Source organism: Schistocerca americana, chromosome 9, assembly GCF_021461395.2.
Source record: "Schistocerca americana isolate TAMUIC-IGC-003095 chromosome 9, iqSchAmer2.1, whole genome shotgun sequence".
Taxonomy (NCBI): domain Eukaryota; kingdom Metazoa; phylum Arthropoda; class Insecta; order Orthoptera; family Acrididae; genus Schistocerca; species Schistocerca americana.
This window is the reverse complement of record NC_060127.1, coordinates 27,195,444-27,220,486: the sequence shown is the minus strand read 5'-3', so window position 1 is coordinate 27,220,486 and position 25,043 is coordinate 27,195,444. Positions and strand designations below refer to the sequence as shown.

General features: G+C 39.4%; 1 protein-coding gene across 7 annotated transcripts in view; it reads left to right on the top strand.

The window, feature by feature from the left end:
• The window catches only part of LOC124551330 (ankyrin repeat and SOCS box protein 3-like), a 214,884-nt gene that overhangs the window by 157,813 nt on the left and 32,028 nt on the right, over positions 1 to 25,043 (top strand). For 6 of the 7 annotated variants that reach the window (XR_006967816.1, XM_047126348.1, XM_047126350.1 and 3 more), the window contains 2 exons: positions 3,046 to 3,233; positions 17,993 to 18,146. Coding sequence is in view for 6 of the 7 variants with exons in the window: in XM_047126348.1 (XP_046982304.1) it covers positions 3,046 to 3,233; positions 17,993 to 18,146 (342 nt within the window). In the remaining variant the exon portion in view is untranslated. The remainder of the gene's footprint in view (positions 1 to 3,045; positions 3,234 to 17,992; positions 18,147 to 25,043) is intronic. The other variant, XM_047126352.1, reaches the window with a different exon arrangement.

Below are 25,043 nucleotides of genomic sequence, written 5' to 3'. Positions count from 1 at the left end.
CTGTGCTAACTTGCCTCAGGAGAGGATACAGTGGCTGTATGACACCTTTCCAGAATGAATCAGTGCATTCAAATGGGCCAGAGGGTGTGAAACACATGCTGATAAGTGGGCTCATCCTCAAAAGTTCTCTGTAACTCTGACTTCGATTTTGCAATGACTCTAATAATATTAGACAGTCTCCCATTCTGGGTGCTTCATCTTTTTTTGCCAGGAAATGTATTTCATTACTTGTTTGCACTTCTCCACACTTATGCTTTATTCACATTCTCCTCAATACATTTGTAGCATTCTATTCTTAAGCATCTCCACCAATTTCTTCCAGTGACATGGTACATTGTTAACACTGCAACTTCTCTTTAAGAAGATTTTGCCTTGAGCCTTACGTTATGCCTCTTGCTTTGTATATATACCTGCCTCAGGCTAGAGTGGGGATTGCGATGTTTAGTTGCAATGTTGATACAAAAATTTAATTCTGTTGTTACTGTAAACAGTTTATTTTTAATTAGTCAATTTTCTTTGATTTACATCGCTTTTTGCATTTTGGTATTTATAAAAAGACCAAGCCATTACCATGATGGCTACATGCATGAGAATATGTGAATGTCAGAATAATAATCATGAATATAAAATTTAATTATTTGATTTAACAAAGAAAATCATAATTTTACCTATTATTAATAAATGCAGAAAATAACATTACCTCTGTCTGGTTTCACAATATAAAATTGCATCCACACAACATAAGAAATACACATTTACTTTTTAAGAACGGGGCAATTCAAAAAGAAAGAAAATAGTCCTTTTTTTTATTACAAACTGTGAAAGATAGAGGCACATTGTACATGTCACTGGATAGAGGAAGGTTCGAAGTTTTACGTTCCCACAGGCAGTATACCGTACTCTCAATACGAGCACCAGGTGTTGCTCAAGAAACATCAAAATGATAGTCCATTTCAGTCCACATGTGAATAAAGAGGTCCCTGTTCATTGAATTGACAGTTTCAGCAATTCAGTTTTACAGCTCTTGAAGAATAGCTGCCATGTGTGAGACAGACTCTATTTTTTTTTGTGCCCTCTTAGAGAAAAATTGTAAGGTGTAGGGTCTGATGACCTGGGAGACCTAAAGCAATGGACGAGATTTTGGTGTCCACCTCTCCCAACTCAACATTGTGGAAGTTGTTATTAAGACAATGCCGCACTTCAAGGTGCAGCTGAGGCAGGATGGTATCATGCATCGATTTGACCAAAAAGATGAGTTGTTTGGAAAAAGTGTCCTCTGCCACATCCAGCAGAACGAAAATGTAAAATTCATACTTTGTGTTATTGTTGCTGGAATGCAATTGCTACGGTAACTGCAATTTAAAAGGCTTCATATGCAGGCTTTTTTTACAGAACATGCCATATTATTGTTTGAGGAAGTTGAAGTTTCTGGCATGCCTGTCTTGTGGACTTGTGAGTCCATGTGAATGCATCTTGGATACACTTGCCATTTTCATTAGACATGTGTCGCTGGTCAGTGCTTTTCCCTTTGCACATGCAACAAACTTCCAAGAATTTTATATGCCAGTCATAAATCTGCTTGTGCAGAGGCGACTTCTAGCTGAATTGATGGCTGATGCACGTTGCACTTGAACAATGGATTGACTTCATGCAAATCCCAACAAACAAAATAATTTCTTGTGTGGTGTAGTCACCATGTTTCTACAAACAAACAATAGCACAGCTCTGTCAAAACTTTGAAATTTCCTCTGCCCAGTTACATGTGCAATGTGTTTCTATCTTTTACAGTTTGTCTGTCTTAAACAACTGAAATCTGTTCTTCCTTGTTGAATCAGTTGGTATAATGAATTATTTAAAATTGCACAAAGAGGAACCACAAAACAGGTATCAAGTGTTTGTGTACAGATTGTATTTCCTATCTATGATTTCATACATAAGTTGTCAGAACTTTATAACTCTCTAGTAATGCCATTGTGTGTAGCCCAACACATCAAATGACTGCTCCAGTGTGATTAGATCTGGCTGCGAGGAATTTTGAGCAGTATGCTTAACATAAGCAAAAGTCAGATACATCTTATCAGCCATGCTAGTGAAAGAAAAATATATTGTCTCAGCTTACATATTAATACATAATGTTTGGTGGACCCAGCACACCATCCAAACAGACTTGCCAGTGCATTGAATGCCCTGTGACTTTTGTCTAAGGTACTTGGTGTCAAAGTACCAGTTGTGAAGCACTTTTTAATTTTTTGTGCATGACGTGATGAAAGTACGTGCAGAGAAATTAATTATTTACATGTAATTTTCTTTCCATATTTGTTATCACTGCTGACTGACACACTAATATCAAATGTCACTGAGAAATTAATTTAGCAGACTATGCAGTGGAAAGGGAAAAGTGATCGCCATCTCAATAGAGTGAATGACACTTTTTAATCACTGCAAGGGTGCCCACACCATAGTTTATGGGGTGGAGCCTAGACCTGTCGGTATGAAGTATTTTTAATGTTTTGGAAGACAAATGGCAACTTGTACGTAGCCATAACAAAGTTCCAAATCTGACCCTGTTAAAAACCTTTGCAATAACAACTTTTCAGTCATTTTCTTGAAAGAAAAACAGCTGACTACACTATATTTTTTCTCTTTTCCAGTGGGGTGGGAGATGCAGCCCACCTTTGCCACCGGGTATGGGCACCCTTGTATCAATGATACTATATCATGCATTAATAGCTGTGACTTAAAATATAATGATGCCACATTTCAGTCTTCCATTATGAATTTCCTAGAAATTTTTACTTTGTAGAAGACAGAGCACTACATTCTGTGATTTATAGTGGGCCTACAATAAAACAAGATAATAGTGAAATATCAGTGGTCAGTCAATTCACTGAATTAGTGTTTGATTTGATGCAATCTGTGAAATTGTTTGACCATCACCATCACTCGTCTCATTTATTGTTGTTGCTTCTTGTTTTAATATCTAACATTTTGATGTTGAGTATAATGCAGTTCTGGGATAGCACTGGACATGTCCATTTGTTGCAGAGTGAAAACGATTGAATTGCTATTGGAGTGGATGCATGCCCATCCACATTTAGTAAGGAAGGTCATTGAATGCGAAAGTGGGGTATTCGCGCAAGATTACAAAGTGACTGGTCCTGTCTCGTACCTACTCTACTACAAGGCTGACCACAAGGAATTATTGCCTGTGCTGCATCTGCTCCTTAAAAATGGTAGGTTGAAGTATTGTCATTCTGTGAAGGTTGTACAACAAAATTAGAGTTTTGTGAATGGTGAATCATTTCAAACCTATACACATTCACATTGTGTAATTTACTTATCTAAAGCATGGTGTGGGGAGGAGCCACACAATTCAGTGAGGTGGTCATATCTTAGTATTAAAAAATGGACCACAAGTCTTCCATTAGGTGATAACCAGTAAATTATCTGCCATTTTATGAACAAATTTGAATGTTATGTCTGATTGCTTACAATGAAGAATTAACAGACTATTACAATTTTGATCATTTTGTTGTATATATTGTTTGTTCACTCACATGTGAATGGTATGACTTGTCACATTGTAACATGGGGTAATTTTTTTCCCTCTCATACTTAATGTCACCTTAAATCCACATGTCAAACTTCAGCTAGCAATGCACTCTTTAAAATCACAGAAATGGGTATTTCTTGGTTTGATGCTTCAGCAAATGGATACTCCCAAATGCTGCTAGTTGTTATTAATTGTGAGCATAAAGTACGTGATCAGGAAACTACAGCCATCTTATTTTCACAACAATCATTTAAGAGGAATCTTGCTTCAAAGCTTTGTTAAAAATCAAATCTAATATTTGTACCAGCCCCTTTTTTTTACTTTCTGATAAATGTTTGGAAACACATATTTCTGATCATTGTTCTATCTTCAAAAAAATATTCTGTGCATTGAATATTACTGTGCACATGATGGTGAATTCTATGAATGTTTCACTGCTTCCTGTGGAGATGTACAACAGATGAACAGATGCCAACTGAGTCCATCAACAGAAAATCAGTGAATTATGTGATATTTGAAATGAAGTGTGTAAATGCTCAGACAAACATTTAAACACTGCAGACATATGAGCAGGAACACTAGATATTGCAGACAGCAAATCCACAAACAGCAAAGAAACGGATGGTAGCTATACTTATGACTATCTTCAAAGAAAAATATAAACCTGAAATTACCTCTTGAGGCAAAGAAAAAGCAGCGGTGTATTGGCAGAATATAGGTGGTAGGAATGCCTATTGTTCTTGTCAACTATATTCTACAGAAATATAAAAAACTGAAATTACTTGTTAGGCAAAGAAAAAGCAGTGGTGTATTGGTTGAACAAAGTTGTTAAGGAATGCCTACTGTTCACAACAAATTTCACTTTGTCAGATGTGAACATCAAGAGAGTAAGTGGGAAAATAATGTTGCAGAACAACATAAGAATTACTGGAAATAATAGCAATGTCTTTGAGCTTTTCTTTCTGAAGCCAGATAACAGTTTTAGTGTCAGTGGCACCATCTTGATTTTAAATATTGTTAACTATATATGTACAAATGAATTTACAGCTTCCCAAAGTTAGATTATTTGACTCAAAGTATTGTATTATATTGCATCTACAAAGATAACAAAATTTTTATCAAAAAATGTGAGGGAAAAAGAATTGATTCAGCTAATGCAACCAAAGCTTTTATTACAAAAATAAAAGAGGAGAGTGCTGGTTTCTGTGATTCTTATGTGTACCATGCAGATCATTCTGATTTTGAAAATGAAATGATGCCAAAACAGTTGTTTCATTCAAATGGGAAACACATATTGAGGCAACTGTGTAGTCCATGCCTGCACTTGACACATTTATATACAGGGATTATTGTGATCAGACTTGATGGTTAATTGGTACCTGTATTATATGTTTGTCTTAAAGAATTGGCTGGAAATCAGTGTTTTGCACCAAATCTTGTGCTAGACTCATTGAAGTCTGAAAAACTGAACATTAAATTTTTGATAAAAATATGTTATGTAGGCATTAAATGTGTAGAACAGGCATTTCTAAGTGCAGAAACCATGTGCAAATATGTTGCTTTCTTATTTTGAGTAACTTACAACTCATGTTGATAGTTAAAATTTTATATATAAAATTTTTGACAAGTTGACTAACAGCGGCAACAAAATCAAAACATGTTTCCACATGACATGTCTTGAGTGTTGCCACATCAGTCCTGTTCTTTGATAAATTAATAGATATATTTTTTATACATAGCCCACTTAACTTTTTTAGAAATATGCGAGTTTTTGAAGACATCACATTTCTTTTTGTATCTTTTTTCCTCTTGTCAGTTTTTGTGAAACTATTGTATTGTATTGTAATCTGATTGTATGTCTTGTAATAAAATGTAAAAGCAAATGTTAACAATCACTCATGGACCTTATTGCCATGAATGAGGGAGATAAAGCAGTTTTTATTTTTATTTTTTTTTTTTTTCAAAATATAATGTAATGAATTCATCAGAAAATAAGACATCTCAAATGTACATGAAGATTATGTTTGGCAACCTGTATGAAGTTCAGTTGTCAGTCATCTTAAACTGCTCTCTTATAAAATATTCTGGATCTTTTGCACATAAAATAATGCACAAACTGTCTAACAACATCACTTATTGTTAGAAGCAGAAATAGAGTGGTAAAACATTGTAATCTATGTGCAGCTATACAGGAACTGGACAAAAATACGGAAACACTGTTGAAAATGCACGCTTGAACGTAAATGCGATTGCTAGCCAAGACTGTAAGTTGTACTGTTGTATATGACCATGAACGGCACTTATACAGTGTCTTCCATATGTGTCAGATGTGGCCAGAACCATGATCAGTGTAGTTGTGAGTGCATTATGTTAGAGATAAGTGAATTGGAACACAACCAAATTATTGGTGTTTGCATGGCGGGTGCTTCCATAACCAAAAGAGCTGAAGTATTTGGTGTTCCAACAGGCCACATAGTGAAGATGTATACTGCATAGAGGGAAGGCAGTGAAAGGTCTTCTGCTAAGTCACATTGTAGATGAAAGTCTGTGATGAGCGATCATGACAGACGGTCATTGCAAAGGTTTGCAACAAAAACTGAGGAGACCACTAACGCAAAAGTCATTGCAGAACTGAATGTTGCACTTGCAAACCTTGACAGCACCAAAACATCACAAAGGGAGTGCTATAAGCAGGGAATTTCGAGGTGTGCTGGAATTCCAAAACTACTTGTCAGTGATGCAAATGCTGTAACGGGAAAATATGGTTCCAAAGCCATAAAACCTGGACTCTGGAGCAGTGGAAGAACGCCATTTGGTCAAATGAGTCTTGTTTCACACTGTTTCCAACTTCTGGTAGAGTTAATGTTCCAAGACTGAGTCTTGTTTCACACTGTTTCCAACTTCTGGTAGAGTTAATGTTCCAAGAGTGACATGTGTCGGGGGTCTGGTGGTGATGTGTGCAACTGTATCATGATTTTCTGCAAGCCCCATGGTTACACTGCAAGGTCATATTACTGCCAGGGGTTATATGAACATTTTGTCTGATCAGCTGATAACATAACCACCCTGTTAAGCTACAAATGTTGTTACTTAGCTCTTTTGTTCCTGATGTTGAAGACTTGGGGTATCTGTTTGCTGCAGCTTGATCACATGAAAATTAAATCCTGGATTAACCATACGGTCAGGTTAGTTAATCTCCTCGTATAAAATGATGTAGCCAAAACATATAAATGTCTTTTATAATGCTTTTATTGCATCATAAGATGGCGTCACACACAACTGAAAATCTGATACAGTACTGACTCACACAAAATCGTAGCTAGAACTACCTGCCTTTGGCTGTTCATGCTGAGGTTTGTAAAGCTTCTAACAGTTGGAACATGGTTATTTAATTTTTAAACAGGTATTTTGATGATTTCGAGTAAAAGTTGTACATTGCTTGAGGAAAAAATTAAAGTATTTTAGATGCATAAATCATTGCTAAAAATCACTAATAATGAATAAATTGAAAGAATGTCATTTCTGTAGCCAAAATATAGAAAATCTAATATTATAATAATACATAATTTACAAAACTAAATAACTCTGCAATTACACAGTTTATTTTATTACTAACATGTTTCCTTGGTCTTTTCATTACATTGAACAGTAATAACAAATAGGCTTTATCTCAAGTATTTTATAAATATGAGTTTCAGTATTTGTTTATGTTAATTGACCGTAGTTTTGGATGAAAACTGTATTTTGTGACATTTCAGTTACAAATCATTATAATTATGTTCAACGTATGCAAACAAACTGAATTGATCTCACAGCACTGTTACAATAGGTGCTCGTTACATTTATCAACTTTGCTTGTACATCATGCATTGGTATTGCTCAGGTATCACAGATTTTGTTTAATAACAGCCTATACCTTTACATTTCAAGGACCATTCCCATCGTACATTGTTTATTCCCCTAAGGTAATGAATTCTTGTATGTTGCTTGGCCACCACAGTCACCAGATCTCAGTGTTGTTGAGTCTTTGTGGTCTGTTTAGGAGAGAAGAGGGCATGATCATTACCTGAACTTTTACTGATTTGCAGGAAGAGTAATATAAGATTATCTTGAAAACCATCCACTCCAAGATGACTGGGAGCTGTTTAACGCTAATGGATTTCTTACACCATTTTTGGCACGGTAATGTGTCATATTTCTGGTTTCCAGATTTCTGTCCAACACGCTGTAATTAGTCTAATTCTACTTTACAATCTTTACAGGGATGATACCTATGGGTCTGAAGAATACCTGTAGCTTCTTTATTTGATAATGGTTCTTGAAATTTTTTAAGTAAGCTTTCAAAGGATAATTTGCATCTTTGTTCAAGAGTCTGCCAATTCAAGTCCTTCAGCATTCGTGTGATGCCCTCCTAGGTGTAGTGGCACCAACGTTGAATATGGGAAAAGGTTAGCTTCGGTGCAATATTTCTGAGCACACAAGTTACAGTCAGGTACGGGCCTGTTGACAGTAAGTTACGCTACCAGCAGCGGTTGTGAAGTAGAATGGAGGCCACAGGGCCGTAGACCCGCTGAAAAGAGTAAATGCAGCGGTTCGCATGGCGCAAGTTACAGGCAGAAGGGGCCCACTGGCCCAACCCAGGTGTTATGAGTACATGACTCGGAGTGATGCATTAGCAAAACAGAGGCGCACAGCCACATGTAAATAGGTGCCGGTTCACTAGCAAGGCATTCAAGTGTGACAGCTCTCCTGGACTGTGGGGCGTGTCACACCTCTAGCTACACGCAGCAGCAGATGGGGCACCAGCATTCCAGTCCACGGCAGGTCATTGGTTTGACCCTCTGAGGTCAAAGCTGGGTCTGCAGCCAGCCAGTGGCAGGCCACGCCACGCCTTGCTACTGCGGGCAGTCTCGTTGGCTCCCAACACACGTCAGAGGCATTCCGAGGTGAGGGCTGCAGATTCGAATGCAGGCGCTTGTTGTCACCGCGATCTTAGCCACGCTGGTGAGGAGGCAAACAGCAGGCACCTTGCAGCTCTCAGCGGGTAGTGCTGAGGCGGCAAGGGCGAAGACCGCTGAGTTAACTGCCGGCGAATCCTGACATCGCCACAACTCCGTGGCCATACGAGGCTGACACAGCACAGGGCACTGCACAGGTTGCTGAGGCAGCCATTCCACGCCAAGCCATTTTGCATACAGCAAAGTGGTGTCCTCAGTATTTCGGGACCCGGTGACACAGACCGAGAGGAATGGGGACACTGTAGCTGGAAATAATAAATCACTTGGGAAACTGAGACAAGTTTTAATATGGCACATCCTGAGAGCCCATCCTCATCCAGCATTCCTCTACATCGGAGTCAAACAGACCTATGTCCATTTGTGCCGCCCTTCTTTATACGAGGGTCCCAGAAATGTTGTGACAAACTTAGAGGGCTTGTAGATGGTGTCTTGAGGAACAAAGCGAGGATAGGAGCCCCTGTCTAGAAATATCATCCAATGACGCTTCACAGCATAGAAGTTGTAGGTGCTGGTGCCTGCCTCTAGGCCACCCCTTTGGCGACAAACGTGACTTTATATGTTGACAAAATGTCTCGCAATGTTGTTTGTTATTCAGTTATTGTGACTGACTGCCACGACCACCAGTGGAGAAGATGGAGATAGCTATTGTATAGAAAGGCTTTGTCTCCAATGAATGCCATGCTCTGCTGCCTGGCAGATGACACTTTCAGACGTGGGCTACCATCTGCAGCTTATTTTTCTCCTGTATGCAAAAAAACATTGAGGGTTTCATAGGGTCCCAGGACAAAAATAAACTGAAGATGGAAACCCATGTCAGAAACCATCATCCATCAAGGCAACAGAGCAACGCCTTTGTAGGAGACAAGGCCTTCCTATGCAGCAGGTAGTTCCATGTTCTCCACTGGCAATCATCGTGATTTGTCACAATCACTGAACAACAAACAAAATTGTGAGACATTCTGCATATGGTCCGTTGGTGTACAAGTCACATTTGCTGCCATAGGAGTGGCTTAGTGGCAGCAATGGTGCCTATACCTTCAACACTCAGTAATGTCAACAGATGACATTTATGGGTGCAGGTTCCTATCCTTGATTTGTTCCTCTGAACACACACTACAACCCCTCAAAGTTTGTCACAACATTTCTGGAGCGCCATGTATACACCATATGATCAAAAGTATCTGGACACCTGGCTGAAAATGACTTACAAGTTCGTGGCGCCCTCCATTGGCAATGCTGGAATTCAGTATGGTGTCGGCTGACCCTTAGCCTTGATGATAGCTTCCACTCTCGCAGGAATACATTCAAACAGGTGCTGGAAGATATCTTGGGGAATGGCAGCCCATTCTTTACGGAGTGCTGCACTGAGGAGAGGTATTGATGTCATTTGGTGAGGCCTGGCATGAAGTCAGCATTCCAAAACATCTCAAAGGTGTTCTATAGGGTTCAGGTCATGACTCTGTGTAGCCAGTCCATTACAGGGATGTTATTGTCGTGTAACCACTCTGCCACAGGCCGTGCACTATGAATAGGTGCTCGATCATGTTGAAAGATGTAGTCGCCATCCCCGAATTGCTCTTCAACAGTGGGAAGCAAGAAGGTGCTTAAAACTTCAATGTAGGCCTGTGCTGTGATAGTGGCAAGCAAAACAACAAGGGATACAAGCCCCCTCCATGAAAAACCTGACCACACTGTAACACCACCTCCTCTAAATTGTACTGTTGGCACTACACACACTGGTAGATGAGGTTCACCGGGCATTCGCCATACCTACACCCTGCCATCAGGTTGCCATATTGTGTACCGTGATTTCACACAACATTTTCGATCATACACGGTTTACGCTCCTTACACCAAGCGAGGCATTGTTTAACATTTACCGGCATGATGTATGGCTTATGAGCAGCCACTCTACCATGAAATCCTAGTTTTCTCACCTCCCGCCTAACTGTCATAGTACTTGCAGTGGATCCTGATGCAGTTTCGAATTCCTGTGTGATGGTCTGGATAAATGTCTGCCTACTACACATTATAACCCTCTTCAACTGTCGGCAGTCTCTGTCAGTCAACTGATGAGGTCGGCCTGTACGTTTTTGTGCTGTACATGTTCCTTAACATTTCCATTTCACTATCACATTGGAAACAGTGGACCTAGGGATGTTTAGGGATGTAGAAATCTCACATACAGGTGTATGACACAAGTGACACCCAATCAACTGACCACGTTCGAAGTCCGTGAGTTCTGTAGAGTGCCTGATTCTGCTCTCTCATGATGTCTAATGACTACTGAGGTCGCTGATATGGAGTACCTGGCAGTAGGTGACTGCACAATTCACCTAATATGAAAAATGTATGTTTTTGTGGGTGTCTGGATACTTTTGATCACATAGTGTGTGTTGAATATCCCTTGGTTTTCCCAATTGGTATGGGTCCCACACACATCATTGGTATTGTAAGATGGAATTTGTGAGCAATTTCTTTTGTAGAATGTCTGCATTTTCCCAGCATCCTGGCACTGAAGTAAACTGTGCCATGTGCCTTACATGTGACAGAACCTATGTGCACATTCCATTTCATACTCTACATATTATTATACCCATCCAACTATTTATATAAGTTGACTGTAGTCATAGAATACTACTTTTTCCTATTTTGTAACATTCATAATTTTTATGTTCCTGTACAATTAAACAAAGACGCCAATCTTTGCACAACATTGAAATCATACAAGATCTGATTGAATATTTCTGCAGTTTTCTTCAGACATTGTATCATTATAAACTGTCCAGTTACATTAATTGTCTATGTTCGACTTCAATGTGTAGTAACCACTCACAGATGGCAGGTGGCAGCATTAGCAGTAGGGGATGTATATAAGGCATGTTAGGAGGATGTGGAAAACAGTGTATTCATTGTCGTGATGTGGAAATGGAGCAATTTATCCGATGTCCAAACAGGCACGTCATTGGCTTTTGGGCTGAGGGTGGGAGCATTTCCAATACGACCAAGTTTGTACACCGATTGTGTCCCGTCACAGTTAAAGTATACCACGCATGACAAAATAATGCAGTCTGAAACAGAGGCCACAGATGACACAGATGAACTGAGAAGCTATTAACAGTGTCTCCCTGATGACTGCTCAGCAAATATTACTGCATATGGGTCTCCGCAACAGGTGCCTGGTCCATGCATTCATGCTGATTTCTGTTTGTCAATGGAAAGAGCTGGAAATTGCATGCCAATACTGCAATTGGCTGTCCCCTGAGTGACAGTAGTGGTCTTTTCAGATGAATCAAGTTTTATGCTCCATTGAACAGATGGCAATTGGCATGTACAGTGTGAAACATGAAAAATAACACTCTGCAACAATTGTTAGTAGAGTTCGAGCTGGAGGAGGGAGAGTTATGGTATGGGAATGTTTTTGTGGCATTCCCGGGGTGCTCTAGTCATTCTGGAAGGCATAATGCATGTCTCACAGAGGTCTGCACTACGAAAGGTGGTTATTTGGGCTTTTGAGAGGACATGTATATAACTGTGCCATCTGCAAAAAGACTGACGTTGCTATTAACATTGTCTGCCAGGTCATTAATATACAACATGAACAGTGAGGGGCTCAACACACTTCCTGGGGCATAACTGAAGTTATTTCTACTTTTGCTGACAACTCTGCATCCCAGATAACCTATCAAGAAATTGTCAAGCCAGTTGCAGGTGTGGCTTGGTACCTCCATGTGATTGTACTTTCTACAGTAAGCATAGGTGTGGTAGCTTTTTGGAAATCATTTGAGAAAAGCTCTTGTTGGTACGATTTTTTAAATTTTTTTTTTAATCAGTGCTGGTTAGTGTAGAGGGGGCAGTGTGTTCAAGCCACCTCATTTCAGTTGCGAGCACAATGTTTCTAGGATTCTGGAACAGATGGATATCAGTGAGACTGGATTTTTTCCATTCTGTCTGGTTTAGGTAGAACAGAGATTACGATCGCTCATACTGATGATGACAGAGACCGGTGGAACTGAGGACAGAACATCCTTGCAGAGTAGCAGATCATAGTCTGTTTCTAAAGCTACTTCATATGCTGTAACTGGGAATTCACTGATGGTGTATCACTGATTGATGTCTGTAGAAAGTCAGTGCTTTGTGCTTTCTGTCTTGGCATCTGGATCGTGCGGAAAGCAGGAAAACTTGTCCATGTTTGAGTGCTGAGTCTGTAATGAATCTGATAATTATAGTTAGTAAGGAACAATCACTACAATTTCAGCTGCTGCACCATCTTATTAAAAAGTTTCAAGTGGGGACCAAATAGCAAATAAGGGCTTGTGTTCCATCAGGTGATACTTAGTACCATAGAGAGATACGTGAAACTTCTTGACGCTGTATATGATAGCCAATGCCTCTTTCTCTATTTGAGAGTAATTTTACTGTGCCACATTTAAAGTGTTTGATGCAGACTCAATGGACTGTTCTGTGCCATCTGCATATTTATGGGACAGTGCCGCACCAAATGCATCAGTAGCTAGTGTTAAGTGTTTGTGCGAATTAGATGTTGCATCGCACAATGAGACAACAACGTTCCTGGAGCATAAGGTCAAAAATATGAGGGAATCCTGAAAAGTAATGTCTCCAAATTTTGTTATGTGAAAACTGTTTAAGCTTTTTAAATAAAAGAAGCTATAACATTACAGGTCGGGATTGATCTATGAAGTCTTGAATATCTTATTTGTGTCTGTGAGCTGGTATGGAGAAATTGAGATTTCGGGCATTTCTTTATATAGTTTTGCGTGATTAAGTCCCGACACTATGCAAAGCTGTTGTTTAGTTACATGTGCTTTCCGATCTGTTATGTTTTACTTTCCGATAATAAATCATATTTTTCCTGATTACTGTTAAAAATGTAATGTTGATAAATGTTTGAGGTCATTTGGAATAATATTTTAATAACTATGCAGATGACATGATGTCATTCTTTTACTCTTAGAAAAAGTGTGTTAATTGTGCGTTTATGAATGGTCAGTGTTGGGAATAGTGATTATGATTTGAGAAACAATTGAGTTGATGAAGTTCAATTGCAGACAATCACATGGGGCAAATTATGACCTTGGAATTGATTGTAGATGTATGCAGGTCAATTTCGTGACAGGCTAGTAAGCATCGCGAGTGTGACACGGCATCGAGACTGATTTTGCGCCGCCGATGGTTTGCTTTAAACTCGTAAAAATACAATTTATGTGAATTTTTAATTATTGCGAAAGCGGAGAGAATATTTGATGGTTATCCCACAGTTGGTGGGCCATTGTGGAGGACATAAGTTTGGATAGAAAGATCATTTTCAAAATCCAATATAAATCCTGCTGATCGAAGTAGCCTAACAACCCAAAAGCATATACGTGGTTATCAGAAGAAACAGTGTACTATTTTTCAAACACATTTACACTCTACACTGAGGTGCAAATAATTTGTGGATGCGAAATAAATATTTGAAAGCATTTGATTGAATTAAAGGAAAGATATAAAGTTTATTCATAAATTTTGACATTTCATGAACAGTGATATTTTCGTATAGTGGTGTAGAGCCTTACGTATTATTAATGTTGTGACAGACTGATTGTAAGTGCTCTTGTTGCAAGTCGAGTTTTTGGCCTGATTAAGAATAGCTGGTTCTTAGAGTCTCAAAGATTAAGTGAAGAATAAAATCACACTTAAATTATGCTGCATCGAAACCCACTATCTTTATACTATATTAAGCTAGCTATTCTGTAATCAGGTGGTACCATGGCCATGTAGTTGTGTGTTGTCAACAACAAATAAGTAAACACAAACATAAACATTTCTCATGCTCTGATATTGACGTGGGCAAGAAGAGACGACAACGACGACATACATGTATACATATACAAACAGTATATGTGGCACCTTACAATACAACACAATGATGTCACGGTATGAAGCTTTATTAACATTCTATGTCTTTATTATTCATGTCTGCATATTTATTTCTCAACATAATCACTCCGGCGATGAACACTTCTTCTGAGAGGCCAGTTTGTTGATATGATACCATCATTGTAGAATGTGTGCTTTATTGACAAAGCCACAACCTCACCACTTCTTGCACTGCTTCATTGCTATCAAAATGAAGTCATCAAAGGCATTCTTCAAGTTAGGGAAACAGATAAAAATCAGATGAGTGGTGGTTGATCGATGGCAGTGAAGGTGTCTGGCTGTTTGCAGATGTCGTAGCACTCGTGTGTGTGTGTGTGTGTGTGTGTGTGTGTGTGTGTGTGTGTGTGTGTGTGTGAAACTCTTTGAATTAGTGCAGTCAGTTTTCTGTGAGTCGTGCACCAATATAGTTACGTTACATACTGCCATGCTACAATTTGGGGCCCTCTAGTGACAGAGAGTTGCAACTTGCATCAGCAAAGCAGGAAAGCCAAGTGAGTAATACGAATGATATGTAATACCTCAACCAACACCGAGAACAGAATAAAAAATTTATTTGGAGGCATTACTTTTCAGCAAGCCCTTGTATAGCATGTGTGACATTAATATTTATGGGAAATGTACTGAGATGAACAGTACACTTTTCCCAACATGACATACCAATAAATTATACCGCAAAACATATTTTTGAGAGTATATTCATTTTGTGTTCATCCTATCCACAGGTGTTCACATTTATTTATGTATCATGAACATTGTTTCTTTACTTACAACATTTTACAGCAGCTGTCTTAAAAACTTCTGCTACAAAATTCTGCAATACTGTTAGAAAAGAAACAATGTTTGCCACATGTGAATATATGTAACTGTCTGAAGATGGGATGCCAGGCATCTTGACATGTGATCATCAAAAAATAAACGCGCGTACGAGCAAATGCTTGCACTTGATTCATTATAAATTAACTTTATTCCAATGTCTTAATATGTCCACAACGGACAGAATTATTTCCTAATGTTAATACAAGAGAGAATACAAAAACAAAGTACAGCAGCATCAGTCAACAAGCAGTTATGAGTAACTTTGCCATTTTTTGGCCACAAGCAGGTCATTCAAGTGTGTGTGAATATTAGCACACTAAACTTCAGACAATGTTAACAAGCATTTTCAGATGTTCATCTACAAACAATTTTGATTTCTGAACGCACAGGCATAGGTCGTTTCTGTTACACTAATTTTCTTTGTTTATTTTTAAAAAGTTTAAAAGACTAAATCACTTGAGCGTAGCGGTATCAGTGCTATTGTACAGAAGCCAAACTAGAAAAATGTGAACAACTGAATGATGAATTGTCAAACTGATAATGCTTGCTCTCACAAGTTTAGTACTTACTGGTAATAATGAGAATATTTTGGTTGGTATCAGTACTTTTTGTCAATATTTCTAGTTTTGACAGTACAACAACACTCACCCTCAAAAGGTCATTATACTGAAGTATTGATAAAAACACTGACACCTATATGACATTTCTGCCATACTTCTCCCCACGACTCTTCAAAGCAGTGAGCTCTTTCACCCATTCCTTGTACGCACATGTGCATGTGGCCTGTAACTTCACACTGTGAGTGCAGATGTGTTTCTTTTTCTTTTTTTTCCCCCCTTCTTCAAATCGAGCAACATCAAAATGGCATTGCATTGCACATGCAAAGTGTGAGCAAAACTTTCACCATTGTGTGCCTTGAGCTGTCTCACCTTACCTTTTCCCTTCTCTCTTCTGTCCACACCGCTTGTTCCCAGTTGAGATCATGCACAACCACCTCCCAAAAATCCATCCTCCCCCCCCTCTCCTGTGTAGACAGTTTCCCCCCTCCCTCTTGTCTCTAACTTCATCTTCACCTTTCTCATCTTTCCCCTCCCTTCCTAGCCCCTTCTCCCTTTTTCTGTCTCTTACATCCTCTCATCCTCTGGCCTCTGAACGTCTTTCATGTTGTTGTCCCGCCACTGCGTCCTCTGCCAAAAAACCTGCCTCACACAATCCCACTACCGCCTCCTTGCAACTGTAGTTTACTGTGCACTTACCATATTGGTCCCCATACTTCAGCCAAGCGGTCAGAAGATGTGTCCTTGGAAGCTGTCTTTAACATTACATATGACAACCAAACCATCTATGCCTTGACTTCAGCACAACTCAGCAACCTGAAGATGTTCAAAGAAATGAAACCATTTGTAACACAATAAATGTGTATAGCTAAGGATGAGATTGTTTTTATTGATCATTAACAAAAGTATCAGCTGTGGGCTTGAGATGATCAAGATCATGTATCTACATGTTTTTCTTCTATGTAGTATTGAATTGTTATGCAGAATGCAGCCAGTATTGTAGAGTCTTTTTCAGTTAAATTAAATAATTGCTATAAATATTACAATTCCACATTATTTCTGTTCTGTGAAGTAAGTATGCCTTTGTTTAACAAAGTAACAATGTTTCGGTAGAAGTTTATTTGAAGAAGATATCGCATAATTTTATGAGTTAGGTTTTGTATGCATTTATATATAAAAATCATTCATAATTGTTAACTTGTATTTAACACTAAAAATTCATGGACATTAATATGTGTGTGTGTGTGTGTGTGTGTGTGTGTGTGTGTGTGTGGTCGGGTGGGTGGGTGGGTGGTTGGGTGGTGTATGTCTCCATCCTTCACCCATTATGATGGTGTATAAGTGTTCTTTAATCAAACATTTACATGATTGTTTGCACTGCACAACACTTTATAGCTTTAATTTTCCATGTTACTCATTTTTATTGAATAGTTTTACTATCTAAAGATTTGTGAGAACAGTATATCATGTATTAGCAGATTATAAGTATTTGAATAGTACACAGGCAAAAAGTTTCTGTATTGCACCAGCTCAAAAGCTACATTTATTAATGTTTTTTGTTCAGTATGCTGGCATAGCTCAGATGCTATATTTTAATTGAATGCTGCTAGGAAGTAACACATACTGAGAGATATATGTTGAATGTCACATGAATGACTGTGAGGGTGGTATTGGTGTGTATATGTGTGTTTGTGTGTATGTGTGCGTGAGTCTCTGTGTGTGTGTGTGTGTGTGTGCGGGGGAGGGGGGGGGGGACTCCTCAGGTGCGCAGTATAATCCAGCCTGTACCGACACTGACACAGGGTGGACAGAAAAGAGGACGGCAATGGTTTTTGTGGTTCTGTGGCATGTGACTGTTGTGCACTAAAGTGACTGCTGTTCAGCAACTCAAGCAATGGCACAGATGTTCTTGCAAAATAAATTTAACACACAATCTGATGTACTTAGGATTAGTATGCACCTCTACAAGTTGGCCAGCTAATCTTGTGCATCCTCAATTCATTACCACACACAGTTCTCCTTATGCAGTTCTTCTCTTTCTCACATAATGGTTTGCAAGTGCATAAATGTTTATGTTTTGCTTCATGGACACTTTGTTTCTTTTGTAGGATGTCCGGCAAATGTGTCCTCCGTCAATGAATTTCCGCCATTAACAGCAACTACAGCTTCATCAGCACCGAAAAGAATAAAGAAAGAATGTATTGAGATTCTTTTAGACTATGGTGCTGATGCTGACCACCCATTCCCCTGGTATGCAAAGATGTAAGTATTTTGTAGCTGCAAGCTACATGTATTTAATATGATTAAATCAGACTGCGCATCTTCGAAATTTACACTCCTCCAAATATCTTCTCCTATTTGTCAATTTATTATGTGCAGCATTACCAACCATTGGGTCCCATGCAATTCTCAATATTTGTACACACCAACTATCTGATCAAAAGTATCACTGGTTAGTGGATATTAATGTGGGGTGTGTGTCCACCCTTCACCATTATGATGGATTGAATTCTGCTGCGGACACTTTCAGTGAGGTGTCTCAGTGTCTGTGGAGTGGCAGCCTGTTCTTCCTCACAACGCAAAGCTGGACAAAGTAGTAGTGATAGTGATGTTGGACACTGGATTCTGGAGTGAAACTGACATTCTAACTCCTCCTGAAGGTGTTCCGTCTGGTTCGGGTTGGAACTCTTGAGGAGGCCAGGCCATTTCATGAATGTTATGGTCCAAAAATCATTCCCTCACTGATGCTGCTTTATAGCAGACTGCAGTGTCATGATCGTACAGTTATAGTCCCCAAACTGTTCCTCAGTGGTACACGCTGCTGTAAATGTATTCGTATCCTTCCTCATTTACCATTTTCTTATTTTCAGTATGAGGACCTCACATTAACCCTGAAAAACACTCTTTTACTGTAACACCATCTCCTCTGTACTTTGCTGCTGGCACTTTCATGATAGTAGATAAGGTTCTGTAGGCACTCACCAAACTCAAACCCTTCCATCTGGTTGCTACAGGGTATAGCGTGAGTCGTCACTCCGAATCACCTGTTTGTAATTGTCCACTGTCCAGTGGCATCAACTCTTTACACCACGTCAACATCAGTTAGCACTGACTACAGAAATGTGTGGCTTGTGAGAAGCTGCCTTATCATTTTACACTATTCTTTTTAATTTCCTAAGCAGCTTCACTGTGTTGGCTGGTCTGCTGGTAGCACTTTGGAACTTCAGAGTGAATCCTTCTGCTGATTTTGTGTGACTTTTTCCAGCCACCGTCCACTATGTTCAGTGATTACTGTCCATCAGTACATTCGATCTGCCCAGCCTCAGTTTATCTGTGATCATTCCTCGCATTTCCAGTCTGTAGTCACTTCACCGACAGTCAGCTTTGGCAGCTTCAGATGGTATGAAATGTTCCTGGTCGATTTGCTACTCAGGTGATATCTAACGAATAGCCTGTGCTTGGAAACACTCAACTGTCATGACTGACCCATTCTTTCGTTACTGCTTCTCTACTGATAACGCAATACTCCTCCCAGCCTCCTTATACACTGGTGGCTCCATCTCTTGTGACAGCTTGTGGTCAGTTCTGCATTACGTAGGATTATCGGTATACTTTTGGTCAGATAGTGTACACTGACTTCCAAAAGCACTATTTATGCTACATGCTACATATTTAATGACACTGTGCAAGACTCATCAGAAAATGAACTGAGTGTGTACTAAAATGTGATTTACCATAGCGAAAATGTACAAATAGTCTGAGATATTAGACTATTGTACAGCAACCTAGTCAGATCACAAGAGCTTGTACAGAAGATTCCATATGATTACTGACTAGTTTAGACACTAGCTACCATACATTGGTCATTCATTCCTGTGTTGCATATAACTTGCTTTATTCGTACATGCCACACATCTTGTGTAACCTTAAATTGTGATTGAAACGCATTTTGATTTTTCTGTTACCTCATTTGTGTTTAACATATTTTGTTGTGTAGCATTCTATTAATCAACCGTGTCCTGCAGATATGTGAAGAAAAACGTTGAAACTGCATAAATATTTGCCCACGAACGGCAAAGGTCCCAAGTTTGAGTCTCAGTCTGGCACACAGTTTTAATCTGCCAGGAAGTTTCATATCAGCGCACGCTCTGTTGCAGAGTGAAAATTTTGTTTTGGATGCATAAATATTGTTACACTGTAACCACAATTAAATCTGAAAGCAGGCTTACCAGTGACATCTACATCTACATCATACTCTGTAGGCCACCTAACGGTGTGTGGCGGAGGGTGCTTCTGGTACCACTAACTGATCCGCCCTCCCCTGTTCCATTCATGAGTGGCATGTGGAAAAAGAACGATTACCGGTAAACCTCTGTATTAGCTCTAATTTCTCTCATTTTTTCATCATGGTATTTTTGTGAGATGTATGTGGGAAGAAGCAATAAGTTTCTTGACTCTTCCCAGAAAGTACTCTCTCGAAATTTCAATAGGAACCCTCTCCATGATGCACAATGCCTCTCTCATAATGTTGAGGTGTAACATGTCATTCATTGATTGAGATGTTCCAAATCCTTGATCTCCATGGATTGACAAAAGATGTTTGTAGGTCAAGGTAGTAAGTAGGAAGCACTCCACTTTCAGGAGGTTTTTGATGGTTTGTGCAGATCGGAGTTGTACTGCTCGTGTGCTACCGGCAACAAGGGCCACAGAGTGGTGCTTCTACTTGCTGCATGGAGTTGTTTACTCCATGGGGCCATGAGAGAAGCACATGGAGTGCATGTGGGCCTTCATGGTGTCAAAGAAATTATTGCCGAAAACAATTGATGTTCTCCAGAATGAGATTTTCACTCTGCAGCGGAGTGTGCGCTGATATGAAACTTCCTGGCAGATTAAAACTGTGTGCCCGACCGAGACTCGAACACGGGACCTTTGCCTTTTGTGGGCAAGTGCTCTACCATCTGAGCTACCGAAGCACGACTCACGCCCGGTACTCACAGGTTCTGGCAGAAGTAAAGCTGTGAGTATCGGGCGTGAGTCGTGCTTCGGTAGCTCAGATGGTAGAGCACTTGCCCGCGAAAGGCAAAGGTCCTGAGTTCGAGTCTCGGTCAGGCACACAGTTTTAATCTGCCAGGAAGTTTCAATTGATGTTCTGATTTTATTGTATAAAATTGTTCAGAGTCTCTTGTGAGACGCACTCATGCAAAAATCTCGCTGAATTTTATGTCTGTGTAGTCTATCAATTAGAAGAAGTTAGGATTGTATGTTATAGGAAATACATTAAGTTCACCTTCTCTGGGTGTGTTATTCCTCTTGACAGAAGAAAATGTCATTTTCAACATCATCAACACTGCGGATCAAAGTCCGCGGGTGAGAAACTGCTTCATGGTGCAAGGGCACCGTGTAGCAGGATTCCTGCAGAATTGATACTGTACAGTGACTGACAGAAAATGTAAGAGAACTGGAAAATCCAGTAAAATACAACTGCTGTAGATTGACTGCTAGCCTGTTTCAGTGCCCCATTCCTATCACCCCCACTAAGAAAATACCCACAAAATATTCCAATGTCTGCCACTAGAGTTTGTTGAGCATCTTTGTAACCAACCAGAAAACAAACCAATGATGAAATGCATTCTCTTTGTTGAGTCTTCTCTCTCTTTCTTCTATCAGTCCAATCTGGTAAGCATCCAAATTGATGAACAATACTCAAGAATCAGTGAAACAATTGCCTCGTAAGCCATTTCCTTTATGGATGAGTTACATTTCCTTAAGATTCTTCCTTAGAATCTCAGTCTTGCATCTTTGCAGATATTTGATTTGTGTGGTCGTCCTACTTAAGGTCACTCTGGATAGTTACTCCTGGATATTTTACAGTAGATATTGTTTCCAGTAATTTGCCATCAATAGTGTAGTTGCACATTACTGGGTTTATTGTCCTACATATGCACAATAAGTTACATATATTTACGTTTAGGGTTAACTGCCAGAGACTGCGCCATTCATCAATAATGTCTTGTCCCATTGCTGCTTTCTTATAGACAACCATATCATCTGCAAACAGTCTTAAAGAGCATCTGACACTTTCTACTAGATCATTTATGTATGTTGTAAACAGTAAAGCTCCTATCACACTTCCTTAAGGATTCTGGAAATTACCTTTACATCTGTCAGTTTTGTTCTGTTAAGAGTGACTTGTTGAGTTCTGTCTGCAAGGAAGTCTTGGATCCAGTCTCAAGTTTGGTACAATACTTGGCAAGCTCTTATTTTTCCCCACTAAACAGCAGTGAGGGATGGTGTCATATGCCTACCAGATTCCAAGGAACACTGTACCACCCTGAGCGCCATTGTCTACGTCGCTATAGATCTCGTGGAGGAACAGAGCGAGCTGAGTTTTGTAAGATCTCTGTTTGTGGAATCTGTGTTGATTTATATAGAGCAGATTTTTACTCTCCAAAAACGTCATAATTCTTGAGCATACAACATGTTCCATAATTATACAGATAGACAACAACAATATAGGCCTATAATTATGTGCATCTGTCCTACAATCCTTCTTGAAAGTGGGGATTGCCTGCACTTTTTCGAGTCTCTAGAAACCCTTTGTTGCTCCAGCAATCAACAATAAACTGCTGCTAGAAGGGGAGCATGTTCTTTCCTGTAATCTTTGTTGAATCTTATAGGTATCTGACCTGATGCCTTTCCATTACTAACTGATTGTAGTTTTTGTCTGTTCCACGGTTGGTTATCTCAGTATCGCCGTTTCGATGTTTGTATGATGATTGGAAGGAGGAACTGCATTATAATCCTGTGCTGTGAAACAATTTTGGAAGACCAAATTCACTATTTTGGCTTTCTTTCTGTATGAAATACAGGGTGTTTATAAATGAATATCAAGGTTTTAACACTTTATAATATTTATTACATTAAACTTACAGTTATAAATGATATGTCAATTGAAAGAGCAACTCAAACAGTTTTACCAAGAATCTTATAAATGTTCAATGTGAGCACCATTTGTCACACGGCACACATCAAGTCTATAGCCGAGTTCTTCCCAAATGTTGATAAGTGTGTCTTCAGTGATTCTAGCAATAGCTGCTTCAATCCGGTTTCTTAATTCAGGGTGGTCTGCTGGTGATGGAGTCATGTACACGTGATCCTTGATGAAGCCCCAAAGGAAAAAATCGCATGGCATTAGGTCGGGTGAACGTGGAGGCCATGCAAAGCAAGCCCTTCATTGGGCCCCTTGTGGCCTATCCAGTGCTTGGGTACACTGAAGTTCAACCAATCGCATACTGCAATATGCCAGTGAGGTAGCACACCATCTTGCTGGAAAATGAAGTTCTCTGTCTCATCTTCTTACAACTGAGGAAAGAGGCATTGCTCTAGTGTATCGAGGTAAGAAGTGCCAGTTACAGTAGGTTTACCAAAAAAGAAAGACCCATAAACCTTCTGCTGGGATACGGCACAAAAAACAGTCACTTTAGGGGAATCTCATTGCATTTGTACCACCTTGTGAAGATTTTCTGAGCCCCAGATGCGCACATTGTGAGTGTCAACATGTCTGCGAAGGTGAAAGGTCGATTCATCACTGAAAACAAAGATGATCCAGAAAATCTTCATCATCATGAAACAACATTTCGTTTGCAAAGTTGGTACATAATCCATGGTCTGCTGGCTTTAGAGCCTGTAATAACTGTAAATGGTAAGGACATAGTTTTACACGTTTTCTTAAAACTTTCCAAACAGTCGACATGGGAACTTGTAATTTACAACTAGCCTTCTGGACTGATTTCTTTGGGCTACGAGTGAACGATTCTCTCACTCACTCAACAGTCTCTTCACTAACACTTGGTCATCCTGTGCTCTTCTCTTTACAAAGGCAGAGTTGTCTTCAAATTGATGATACCATCTACAAATGTTATTATCACTTGGAGGATCACAACCAAACTTCAGCTGGAATGCATGTTGCACAGTAACTACAGATTCGGTCTTTGCAAACTGCAAAACACAAAACACTTTCTGTTTACTAGTCGCCATCTTCGCTACTGCTGCTGTCTAGTGGATCACGGCAGAAACACTGCGTGCTGTGCATGCGCACTGGTGCCAAACACAACTGTTTGAGTTGCTCTTTCATTTGAAATATCATTTATAACTGTAAGTTTAATGTAATAAATATTATAAAGCGTTAAAACCCCGATATTCATTTATAAACAGCCTGTACAACACTTGGCACTGAAAGCATGTTTTTTTTGTGAGTCCCAGTGTGTAACCAGAACAGAACTGAACTCTTGGATAGAGAATACTGTGGTTTATACAAACATTTAGTATTCTAGAATATATTAAAATTGCAATCATAAGAAATACTGAGAACTTTCCAGGTATGGTAAGTGCTAAATAACAAATAATTGGTGGTGGTCAGTTTTGAATTGGGGACCTGCAGCACACCAGCCAGCAACAATAACTACTAAGTCACAATGCATGCAGCACAGCTTTTGACATTACCATTTCGTGGAGAAACAGCTTCAGCACTGGAATTAATTTATGGCCTGACTGAGGAATATCAGCAAGTGTTAGCCATTCTGTGACAGTCTTGGATACTTTCAGAGTGGGGAAAATACAGACCTTGCATTATTGGTAAAACACCATGTTATCACTAGGGATCATCCACAAATTATCCAGAACTTTTATAGGGTGTCACTAGTTCAGCAATGAATAATCTGGGAGCATGTGGATAAAGTGCTGCAGGATGATGTAATTGAAGCTTCAGAGAGTCCTTGGTCCTCTCCTGTGGTCCTTGTGAAGGAGGAGGATGACACAGAGCATTATTATATCAATTACTGATGACTGAACAAAATCATGAAAACAGATGTCTACCCTTTGCCTGCATTGATGACACCCTAGGCTCCTGGAGAGGAACAAAGAATTTCTCAACTGAGATGAAGTACCCTAAAATCAGAAAAGGAGTGCCTTACCAGTTGTTTCAGCCATCTAAAAGTTCTGGGCATATTTATTTGGAAATCCATTCACCTTTGTGACAGATCACCATTCTCTGTGTTAGCTGAATTGCCTGGAGGATCAGTTGAGTCAAGTGGTGAGATGGGCACAGAAGCTTCAGGCTTATGTTATTTCATGAGTAACCCCTTGAGTGAGAGGTCACAA